Source organism: Myiozetetes cayanensis, unplaced genomic scaffold (assembly GCF_022539395.1).
Source record: "Myiozetetes cayanensis isolate MyiCay16 unplaced genomic scaffold, myiCay2020 scf6-25, whole genome shotgun sequence".
NCBI lineage: Eukaryota > Metazoa > Chordata > Aves > Passeriformes > Tyrannidae > Myiozetetes > Myiozetetes cayanensis.
Window position 1 is genome coordinate 43736408 of NW_026087853.1, and position 12059 is coordinate 43748466.

The window sequence follows — 12059 nt, forward strand, 5'->3', positions numbered from 1 at the left end:
CCTGTTAAGCAGGAGGAGCCGTAGATAGTCACTTTGAGGAGTGACTACTTTGAGAGGTTTCTGTAGTCTCCCTCAGACCACAGTAACTTGGACCACTAATCCAGAAAAAGAACATCCTGCATGCATGATCCCTTTCAGAAGGGAGCACCTAAAATGTTCCACCTCTGTTGGGAAATTCCACATCCATGGTACAATTCATTGTAGGAGCTTCCTCCCCTGGAGGTTTTAACATCATCCATTGTGCCCAGTCAAATCAGTCAGGCTTTACACAGGAGTCTGAAACCCCTGGAGAAAAGGCAAGTACAATCCTTTTGTCTCTTATTACAGGTTTTTCCAAGACTTATTACTTGGTACTTACAAAACTAACAACCCAAATTATAAGTAGCTTTTAGACCATAACTAAGTGTTACGATGCCACGTATTCTAGCTGTGCAACAATACTCCTCCCAACAAGAACAAAGAACTTGTTCCTCCTTCTCTTCTAGGATCCCGACTGGCCAAGTTGAAAGCACTCCATGGATGAGGATTTTGAGGGACAATGACCAAGACAGAGACACATCAGATACTGAAATAAACTCACAGAATTCTTCCATATCAAGCTCTTCCACAGCATGAATGCCTGTTAGGTGAGCAATCCGGCCTTGAATTCTAGTCCTTTTGTATCCATTCACTTTTTCCACTCTCTCAATCATTTGTTGCTGACGATCAATCCAGTACAAGTGATTCCCCAGCACAGTGAGTCCCATGGGCTGAAGGATGTTGGAGTCCTCTAGGGTCACACGGTTAGCACCTGAGATCAACAAAAACAAAGGCTAGTTTTACACCAGTTGACTTTTAAGTAATTTTTAAAAAAACCCCAAACTATCACAAAACAACAGCCCAACCAAAACCAAACCAAACCAAACCTTGCAAATAGTTAGCTATAAGGTCATTGCCTTCATTTGTCTATGCAGACTAAAGTTCTGCTTGTTCAGTCTCATCTGAGGTAAATCCAACCAGCTGCCAATTCATGAGGGCAAGCAGATACAACATGAAACACAGCTCATCCTTGCACACACTGGCTGATCAGCCAGCCATGATCAGCCTCATGCTGACATGTTCTGTTATGTGCACCTGTGAGCCATCCCTAAAAGCTGATACAGATTCAACTCTTAGGCCAAAAGGTTTACAATACATTTACACATGAGCAGTTCATTTTGTTGGAATCTACAAGCAAGAGTGAAATACAACCAATTAGTTTCACTGCCATATTCAAATAAAACACACCCATCATGCAAAGCAAGAGCCTTGTCACAGGCTATGTGACAACCACAGACAGGTGATCACAAAACAAAAGCTCATATTCTAGCACCCACACTTCTTTCCTCACCTTCTCCTTTTTACTCAATAACCATCAGAAAACCCAAAATCTAAGTAACTCAGTATGCTCTTAAATAGGAACAATATCAAATGTTCAGGTTTTCCGCTTTACAGAAATATGTAAAAATCAGGTCAAGTAAAAATGCATTTATTACTGCTTTTTACTTTAATTATTTGCAGTCTTAAGCTGCATGACACCCTACACTTACTGGCATTTAATTGTTTTTGTTATGCCTTTCTAGGGTGAACAAGAAATTCCAAATTATTCTATTAATTCACAGAAATCCTGTGTATGCCTATATAACTGGATATAATTGATTTTAAAAATGAAAAATCAAAACAAAAGCATAACTTGGTGGTGTTTCTGCTCTCATTTTTCATTTTGGAATTAAGACCTTATGCCTGCTTGCCCTTAAAAAAAATAAGTTTTTAATATCTGCACAAAATGAGATTATAGAATCAAGATACATAATAAAAATGCTATAAGATTCAAGTACTTTGCTGCATAAATTATCTATAGCTCAGCCAAGCATGAGAATGTAACATTAACAGGTTCTACTAGTTTTGCACTTAAATTACTACCTGTAAAGCAAGACATGGGCCTGTTAGCAGGTCCAAAGGAGGGTCATGAAGATGATAGGAGGGCTGGAGCACCTCTCCTATGAAAACAGGCTGAGAGAGCTGGGGTTGTTCAGCCTGGAGAAGAAAAGGCTCCAGGGAGACCTCATAGCGGCCTTTCACAGCACTTAAAGGGGGCTTATAAAAAAAAGAGAGAGAGTGACTTTTTACATGGGCAGATAGTGATAGGACAAGGGTAATGGTTTTAAACTAAAAGAGAAAAATTAGAAAAAAACATTGACCTTCCTTCTCTTTTTTTTCAAGCTACCTTGATTTACTAAGCTGTAAACTCTAGAGAAAGAAACATTGAAGAGTATGCAAACTTTTCAAATCATAAGGAAAAAAAAAAAGGGGGCACAGGGGAGGTGATTTAGGGTTTCTATGACTGGCAACATCTATTTAAATCTGATCTTGCAAGAGCTGCTTTCAGAACATAAAAGTCAAACGGCTCTCTTGGAGGCTGTCAATTATTACAGACATTTATTCCAATTATATCAACGATGGGAGTCCACCAGCAATTACTGTCTGTGACTGCCTACACAGAACTAGCAGTAGTAGAGATGAAAGTTATCAGAGTCAGCATCAAAGTGGGAATGATGTCCTATGCATGCAAACACTTCGCTGCAAATGTTTAACTTCATACCACATACCTGACAGGTCACAGCTTTCAATGCGCTTCAGATCTGCGTCCACCCAGAAGAGCTTTCCAAGCTTGTTGTCAACCACCAGTGCTACTGGTCGGATCAACCCAGTTGTAAAAAGCACTTCTCTCTCTGTGCCATCAAGGGCTGCACGCTCAATCTTGGGGGCTCGCTCCTGCATGTTGGTGAAGTACATGTACCTGAAAACAGAGACACCAATCTCTTGACTGAGAGCTTCAGAGAGAGGCAACTCACCCTTGTGCACAGGCTCTACCTTGTAAGTGGGAATGGTTTCACAGGTATGACTGGGCTGACTTTGCTCCCAGCTGCAAAGATCCAGATCTGTCAGCTGCAGAACCAAACATTTGCTAACTGACACAGAGATAGCCTGAAAGTAATAGAATTTGTCACCAGACCATAAAATGCCTCAGCACTGCTGCGCTGGCAGCACTGCTCCTGCACGGAGGTGGGGGTTGTAGGAGACTAGCATAGACTTTCTGCAACTCTCCTTGGGTAAAGCTGTGCCCATTTGCGAATCAAAGTCCAGAAGACAAAAAAAAATTAATATCCACCTCCTCTTCCTTCTGTGTTACCTTCCTTTTCAGCAAGTAGAAGTTTCTACCAAACCTGAGAGGAAAGAAGATCATAGAAGAAGAACAACTGATGTCTTCGTTACATGAATTCTTTATATCTGGCTAAGTTGCAAACAAAGGTAGTCTCTGCCCTCCTTCTGCATAGAGAAGAAAAGGCTTGTGCACCCATATAATGAACTGAAAACTCTCTAAGGGAAAAGTCCACTATATTTTCAGTGGTGAATAACGTGGGCAAACTCTCTAATACAGTGGGCTACATTGCTGCATAGCCTTTTGTTACGGCACAGGGAGGGAAGGCAGCAGTCAGAACATGCAGCCAAGGCAGAGGTGGAGGGAGGGATTTCTGGGACCATGGCAGAAGTTGTTCAGTACACAGTTCACTCATTCAGCTCTCCCAGATAGTCACAGTATTTAGCATAGCCTCTCCCCCATTTTTCCTCCTTTAATTTATAAATGGATTTAGCTTTAAATCATTTGAAAACCTGACTACAAAAGTTGAGGGTTTTAGAGATCAACAAACCCAAACTCCCATTTTAATGGAGAAAGCAGATAAGCTATTATAAATGCAAACTATATGCAAGTGACTTAGCCCCAATAAGATTAGAATCTTTCCTCTAATCGCCCTCTCCCCTTTTGAACAGGCTTTTGAACTGTGCAGAGCACACTGGTGTAAAATACCAGTCCTTTAAATGCTCCAGATAGAGTCTCTAGGTACTATTGTACCCATGTTCATGTGAAATATTGTCATTCAACATCTGCCAAGCACATGGTAAGCCATTTGGTAGTTAATTGGGATTTAAGCACCTAACTTATTAAAGAGAATGGTAAAGGACCATGTTTGACATCTAAGAATGAAGTTATTAACCACCAGAAGTGGAGATGGCATCTGCTGTATCTAACCAAAACTGTTTTGCAGCAAAACAAAATATTTTCTTCCTGTGGGAAATCACTCCAATGCATCCTACCTGTTTCAATAACTTCAGAAGTTTGTAAGACAACAACAAGGCAGAACTAACTTTAAAAATCTATAGAACAGAAGCATCTTAAGTGTTTGTTTAAATGTTAGAGTACTACATTAGCAGGAATTAGTTGTATCATATGAAAAGTTCCATTCCCCCTCCCCCCCCGGAAACATTTGTTTTATGATGACCATGTTTATGAGGACCAAGAGCCAGACTTCCAGTTGATACAGACACAATGTAAACTCTCCTGTTTTTCCCAAAAGCCAGAATCGGACAAGCACCTACATCCTGAACAATTAAATATTCAAGAATTCTCCTTTTAAAAATCCTTAGATGCAGCACAAGATTCACACACACACACAGCTGACACACATCCCAAGAGCACTCTGTACATACATACACACAGAAAGGAATCTCACCCTCGCTCTGCATTCACTACAATGGCTCTGGGCCTGTCGTGGTCCCCTCGCAGCACCATCCCGATTGACTCGCCGTTCAGCCTGTGCACATTGACTGAATTTGTGGCCTCACAAGTCCAGTACAAGGTGTGGCTGTATATATCGATGCTGAGGTCATGTGGCTGCTTCTCTGGGTTCTGACTTTGGTTCGGAGTGCTCATCACAGTGAAAGGCTGCAAGACAACATATGGGGAACAATTTCCTGTAATTATTCTGACTTTTGATTGAAGAACACTGATTGCACAGATAGCATGGTTTACCTACCTGATGGTTCAGAAACACCTAAAACCACCCAAAAGGAAACAAATACAAGAAACGAAATAATGCTTAATAAAAAAGGGTTTGATTCAAACTGTGGATTAGAGGGAGAACATCTGGACAAAACCTGTAAGATTACGCTAAACTCCCCAGAAGGTGATTGTGGGGACTTCCGTAAGTATTATTTAGTACCAGGAGACAGAAGAATGATAAAATCATAGCATGCTAAGGGGTTGGAATGGACCTTAAAGATCATCATTGGTCACAACCCCCAATAAGCACATAAAGCAATAGTGAATGTTTATGCATGGAACAAGCTTGAATGAACCAATGCAAGAAACTTGGCAGCCCTCTGGACAGATCTGCACTGTTATAGGGTCAGTTAACTAATCTCTATCTCTTGCCAAAGCCTTCTTCCTTCATTATTTGTAGTGTAGTAGATGCTGATTTTCTTTAAGTCCCATCTTCTCTTAAAACCTAAAATCTTTTAACAAAACTTGGTTCTGTTTGCTTACACGTTAAATGGCTACACCTCTGCCTCACCCCCTACTAACAACATTACCTGCTTCCACTCTCATGTCTTCAGGATAGAGCTTACAAAACTTGACAGTATTGCAAAGTTTCTGGAGTCATTACCCTCAAACCCTTCCAATCTAATTCATGTACAATTTACTGCACTTTTCAACATAGTGTTCAACTATGAATACTAACATAGACTTCAATACTTTATTTCTGTGAAGAGCACTAGGACATAAAAAAAAATTCCTGAAGAGAAAAAAATGTCTCTGTTTAACATCAGGCAGGCTCCACTAGCATATAGCCAATCCAAGTGTCACTGGGATAGTAATACCGGTGGCAGGACTCCCAGCATCAAAGTAGCCTTCAAAAGTGACTGCCTCTGGTGACATAATATTGGTGAGAGGAAAGTGGTGGCTTCCTTAAGTGTCTTAATGCAGTGCTCCCAATCCAAACACAAAAAGAGTACCAGAAAGAGTTCATATGGGCCAAGAAAGCTGAAGACTTTCTTGCTCAGCTTAAGTCAAATGAAGCACCCAACACAGCATCACTTGTGAAAGTTATATTTCCACAATTTCATTTTAAGTACAGTGATAGACAGGTTTTTTTATTTTTACATAAAGCTTGAACCTTATTTTTTCTTGACAGTGTGCCTAGCAATAAAACAAATCATTCTTTTCCTGAAACCAAAGGTGACATTAACCAGGTATGAAATTTATATGCATGATCTGCAAACAGCACAATGTAAGTAAAGTAAGTAAATACATTTAGTGAGGATTCAAATGTCAAAATTTTCAGGGGATATCTGTGCCTTCAAAGCTATGTGGCCAAGGGAAGGGAAACCACCGAGGAAATAAATCTCCACTGCTATTTGAACCTAGAAGTACCAAAGAGAAGCTACACTAGAAAAATGAGCACCTAGCATAAAAAAAAACAAGAGCAAAACTTCTTCAAAATTCATTCAGAACCCAACTGCTCATTCCAACATATCTACTCCTGATCTTAAAAGAAATGGCCAAAAATAAGAGCTAACATCTCTACCTTTACAGGAAACTGTAAAACCTCTGAGTTGCTAGATGCATGAAGAGACCAGTCAGTTTCCTTTGATATCATGTCATACACTTTAGACACAACTGCCCGAGAAATAGGAAAACATATCTGCCTTAAGTATAAATAGTGACTTTGCCTTACTTGAGCGCCCATCTTTAACTAAAGATTGCAATTCAAGGCTTATAATTTCTACATATGATGTACTCTATTCTATCACACTTCTTCCTATACAAATTGAAATCAAAATCCTAAAATAGAATATACATGAATAAGTGCTGACATGAGCAGTTTAAAATGATGATCCCTTGGTGTAGAGCATAGAAGGGGAAGGTCAAGCATAAAGTAAAAAGCACACAAAAAGCCCAACCCAAAATTATATGCAAGATGTAAACTTGCCTGAGTGCCATCATCTTTGGCTCTTTTTATAATATTCTGACGTCCATCCACCCAATAGATCAATTTATCTAAGGGATCATAATCAATAGCCTTGACGTTCCTCAGACCATGCATAGGTAGGATGATATCTGGACTTTGCTGATCATCTGGTATCATCCGGCTGATGGCAGATTTCTGGCTAAATAACAGGAAACTGGCAGGGGCTGAAACAAGCCAAACCAGAATGCATAAGAAAATGCAAGTCACAAAAATATATCCCCACAGAACACAAAGAATATTTGGACCTAAATCCCAGAGAGACACTTATATCCACAATGAAAATTAAGACAACTCATAAAACTGGACATTTTTGCTATTAAGTGGAAAATGTTTCTTTGTGTACTTCCAGAAGGTAAATATGCACATCCTCAACCAGAAAGTATTTCCTTTTCATATTATAAAGTAACTGTGTTCTCCATGTGGAATTTAAGTAACACCGGTGACTGTGAGCAATACAGCGCACCTGTCCAAGCCATAAGCACCCAGTTTCTCCAGGAGAATGCTGCGGGACACAGTGCCAAAGGCTTTACTAAAATCCAGGCAGACAACATCTACAGTCTTTCCTTAATCCACTGAGTGGGTCACTTTGTTATAGAAGGACATCAGGTTAGTCTGCAGGACTTGCTTTCCAAAAAGTTACCCAGTTAAAATTTCCTCATATGCTACAGTGCAGGATGCCCAAAGCTTTGTTGGTTTATTTTTTTTAAATCAACAGTTCATTTTCTATTCATCTGCTAATTTTACTAGAAACTTAAATTTGTATTGGACAACCAGTCAACCAGCAGACTCATAATATCACATGGAGGGAGAAAATAAACTTATATGAATTTCAACAGCATCTGCATGTTGTGCAGACTACTGAGGAGTTTTACTGGATGTTATTTTTGCTGACTTTATTGAACACTTAAGAGAAAAAGACATTTTTTGTTGATAATTTCTCGTCCACCCACCTACACGCTTAGGTAAGGAGTGGGAAAGCTTCAATCACACAGCTGAATCACCTAGAAAGCACTTCTGGTAAAACAAGAAAGACCAGATTTGACAGCGCTGTCAGTTCTAAGATCTGAAATACAAATCTTCAGCCTAGCTCATGTCACAAAAATGGCTATAAAATTCCATACTCTGTCCTCACAGTTAAAGATCACTTTTTAAGTCAGAACCTTTGAAATGGACTAGCGATCTCAACCCTTTAAACACTTGGGAGCCAAAAGCACTGCAGAATATAGTAGCAAACAAAAAGGCTTACAACTACAGTTCCTGCTGTTGGGATCCAAGGTATAATGAGCAGCACAGCCACACCTAAATCCATTTGGTATGGCAAGGCACAAGTGACCACAATGGCCATTATTTTGCACACAATCATTCAAACCATCCTGACGTGAAGAATGGAAGACCAATATATCCATCACAAAATCCAGATGGCCCTGAATAAGTGTCCTGTTCTTCCCACTGGTCTTGTCTGCTCTTTCTATGCTGTGAAGGTTCCAGTCTGTCCAGTAGATGTAGTCACTGTATTGGGTTAATCCAAATGGATGAGGTAGATCATCTGCTATGATTTCTCGTTCTTGTCCTGCAAAGAAAAGGACAATTCCCATGATATAAAATGAAGAGTGTGACCGACATTAGGAAAAATTTTTTTCTTCTTTTTAAAATAAAATCTCATTTCCCAAATCAGCATCATGGGATTCTTTATTAAGCAGTATCTGCTCAAGAGACAATGTAAATGGTTTCATTCAAAAACCTTATCCTGATACCCTCTTGCCCATAGAGCAATTTGAAACCGTGTCAGTGTATTGCAATTTAAACAAATACTACTTTATATGTCTCATGCTTATTGTCCCAAATAGACACTGGGAAACACATTCAAGAACACTATCAGCTCCAATAATCACTTAGGCCAATAAATTAATATGCATGAAAGCAGAAACAAACTTGAGATTCATACAGAAACAGCTATGAGAAATTACGGTGTTTCACTCAAGAAACAAATCTTTAGCAGTGCAATTTAACATACACCTATCCTGAGACTTTAGGAAACCATTTGTTTGGCAGAAATCTCAATACTCCCATACTCAGTGGCTCAGTTTGCAAGATTCACAACAGATTTAACATATTCTGGAGCATGACCACTGCCAGAGACACATTACTAATGTAAAGTCTTACTGTAAACTGCCTCCATAAATATTTTCAAGCACAAACCTCTGCAAATCTCTGACATCAAATGAAGATGTAGCCTTTATCAGCATCATCTCCTCTGTGTCTAACGTCCAATGCTAGATTCTACAGAATCTCATTTTTCTTCCTCTGCTTTACTTTCCCTTTGACTAAGACTTGAGAAAGAATAAAAAACCCATAAACCAGAACATGAAGCCATTTCTCTGTAAACCATCAGAACTAAATACAGAGGCAACCTCCCCATATAACTTTTAGGAATCTGAATCCTCCAATTTAGGGGTACAGATACCCTGCACACTCTCAGGTACTTCTTAGAGCAATTCTGGTCCACAGTAATGAATTTAGGGGAAAGACTCTTCTGAAGGAAGGAAGCAGCTGCATAATTCAACTTTCATAGTCAGTAGAAGGAGGAAAATCTCCCCAAAGAGTGATTTTTCTCCTGCTGGGTAATGTTTATAATGCCCAAGATTAAGCTGAAAGAGCATTCATTCATCTACTTAGGGATGCTTTATTCATCTCTGGTGGGGTAGATGTTTATATCAGCAACACTCATTTAGATCTACCCTGGCAAGGACATTGGCAGTGCATACCACAGGCCAAATGCAATAACATCTTCTTAACTGATGAGCTCACTTGCTAGAAGTCTACCTGCGTCTTTATAATCTGCTAATGAAAAAGACATTGTACAACAGGATAAAACTGAATAGGCACAAGTCTATAGGGCCTGATCAGATGCATCCCAGGGTCCTGTAGCAACTGGCTGATGTGGCTGGAAAGCCACTCTTCCTGAAAAAGGAAAAGCCATGAAATTGACGAGGACTGAAAGAATGGAAACATCACTCCTATTTTTAAATGGATAGAAAGGAAGACCCAAGGAACTACAGACAGATGAGCCTCACACACAGATTTAATACGAGTTATATTATTCAATTGCTTTACTATGGTCAGTGCATATTTCTGTACTGGCTGATGTACTGTAACACTAGATTACCGAGCATATTTGATGACTCAATCATGCTTGTGTCTAAGTCAGTCCAGTAGAGCCTTTGGTCCACATAATCAATAGTGAGGTCATTGGCACGACCCACTTTGTCCACCAAAGTGATGCTGTTTGTTCCGTCCATATACGCTCGAACAATCCTTGGTTTTCCTCCCCATTCAGTCCAATACATGTATCTGCAATGAGAAGTGGAACGAAAAGAGCATTATCAGCTAAGTACGATTGTGTTCAGCTGCATGCTTTGACTTTTCTAATTTTTTTTCTTCAGCTCCTAAAAAATAACCCAACAACCCATGTGATTATGTGCAGTATCATAATATTCCTTTTTTAGAGAAAGGCAGAATAATATTTTTGCCAATTATTAATTTTTCATTGTAACCCACGGGATTGTGAAATGTTTATTGTCTTTCCAAAGACTCTGAAGAAACGGAGCTGAAGAAATAAGCTGCCAAATAACTTGCCACATACAAGAATATGCACACAAAGCTTTGAAAAACAACACTGTCCCTTACCCTTTGGTAGGATCAAGAGCCAGAGATCTCGGGTTGTCCAAGTCCTTCCACACAAGGACCTGCCTATACTGTCCATCCAGGCGGGCTACTTCAATGCGATTGGTCCCAGTATCGGCCCAGTAGAGGTTCTTTCCCATCCAGTCTACAGCCATTCCCTCAGGATAATCTAGCCCAAACTCAATCACATGTTCAACAGAGCTCCCATTCATGAAAGCTCGGCTTATGGTCTGAAAAACAATTGTGTAAAAATATTACAGCATTTACAGATACCCAACCGCAATAAAAAGGAATAACGATTACAAAGTTTAGTGTATAAAAAGAAATAAGTAAAAAAAATCAACCATTTTACGTTTAAAAAAATTAATTTATGTTGTCAAAATAAAGATACAGAAATTCTCGGGATAAAAACACCTGAATTTCCAGAAAGCCAGTGGTTTCTCATGACCAGACCAAGACATTTTAAAAGGGTATGATTTTCAGAAAGCAGTATGTAGCTGCAGATTCTTCCTTGACCCTTCTCCCTCTCTTCTATTTGCACACAAGAAGTTGTTTTTAAAATTATTTAATTCATTGCAATGTTTTAAGTCTTAGAAACACATCTCAGTTTGGACATATCTAAATTCAATTGTTTCTCGTAATCTGTCACCTGGAGCACGTTTGCTGATGCCATCTGCATTTTAGTTATGCACATTCATCAAAGCAAGTCATAGGGCAGGGACTGCACACATATAAATAAGTCCCTCCTAACAAGGAGCACTGAAACAACAGCCAGGTAAATGGTAACTTGCAGGATCGATTATCCACCTGTGTTATCACCACTGAGCAACCATTCTTCATGCCTGCCAACAATTCAGCTATTGATTTCTTAGTAATTTGATAAATGAATGCATAATGGTAAGAGACATTCTGTAATTTCAAAGGTAAATGTCAAAACCAGAAATCATGTAGTATAGTTTTTGAAAATGCATCCTCATATAACCAGAGGCTGGAGGAGATCAGGGAAGTGGTGGTCACCACAGGAAATGGAGATGATTATGGGCTCTGAAATTATAATACCTGCTGCTAAGCAGCAGGATGTGGGGGACAAGAGGGAATGAGAACCCAGAGGTGCTGAAAAGGACCTGATATGTGAAAATACAGCATGCTGGATAATTCAGGGGGCTACAAACAAGTAAAATGTTTTCCAGTTCTGCACAGTGTGAGACTGGGATCTACATACTGATACAGGTGAAGTAATGTGTTTTCCACTACAAATGGTTAAGATGACCTCAACTCCTGCTCTCCACGTGCTTATGTGAGACTTATTTAGTGACTGTGTCTGCACTACACTAATTTATTACGTTGGCACTCTTCCTGAAAGAAAAGTATCCACAGCACTGTTACCACTGAAGCACAGCCCTCATTACACCTCACAGAGAGGCTGTGGAAACTGCACAAGCCCTTCAGGCTTTAAAATTGAGCTTTTCCATATTATGGCTTGGG

At 39.6% G+C, this 12059-nt stretch overlaps 1 protein-coding gene across 2 annotated transcripts in view; it reads right to left on the reverse strand.

Moving 5' to 3' along the window:
• LRP5 (LDL receptor related protein 5) overlaps positions 1-12059 on the reverse strand; it is a 134986-nt gene that overhangs the window by 14358 nt on the left and 108569 nt on the right. For both annotated transcript variants that reach the window (XM_050335104.1, XM_050335105.1), the window contains exons 10-16: positions 10578-10804; positions 10057-10241; positions 8137-8460; positions 6852-7054; positions 4593-4804; positions 2628-2818; positions 581-790 (exon numbers count right to left, since the gene is read on the reverse strand). In XM_050335104.1, coding sequence (XP_050191061.1) covers positions 581-790; positions 2628-2818; positions 4593-4804; positions 6852-7054; positions 8137-8460; positions 10057-10241; positions 10578-10804 — 1552 coding nt within the window. The remainder of the gene's footprint in view (positions 1-580; positions 791-2627; positions 2819-4592; positions 4805-6851; positions 7055-8136; positions 8461-10056; positions 10242-10577; positions 10805-12059) is intronic.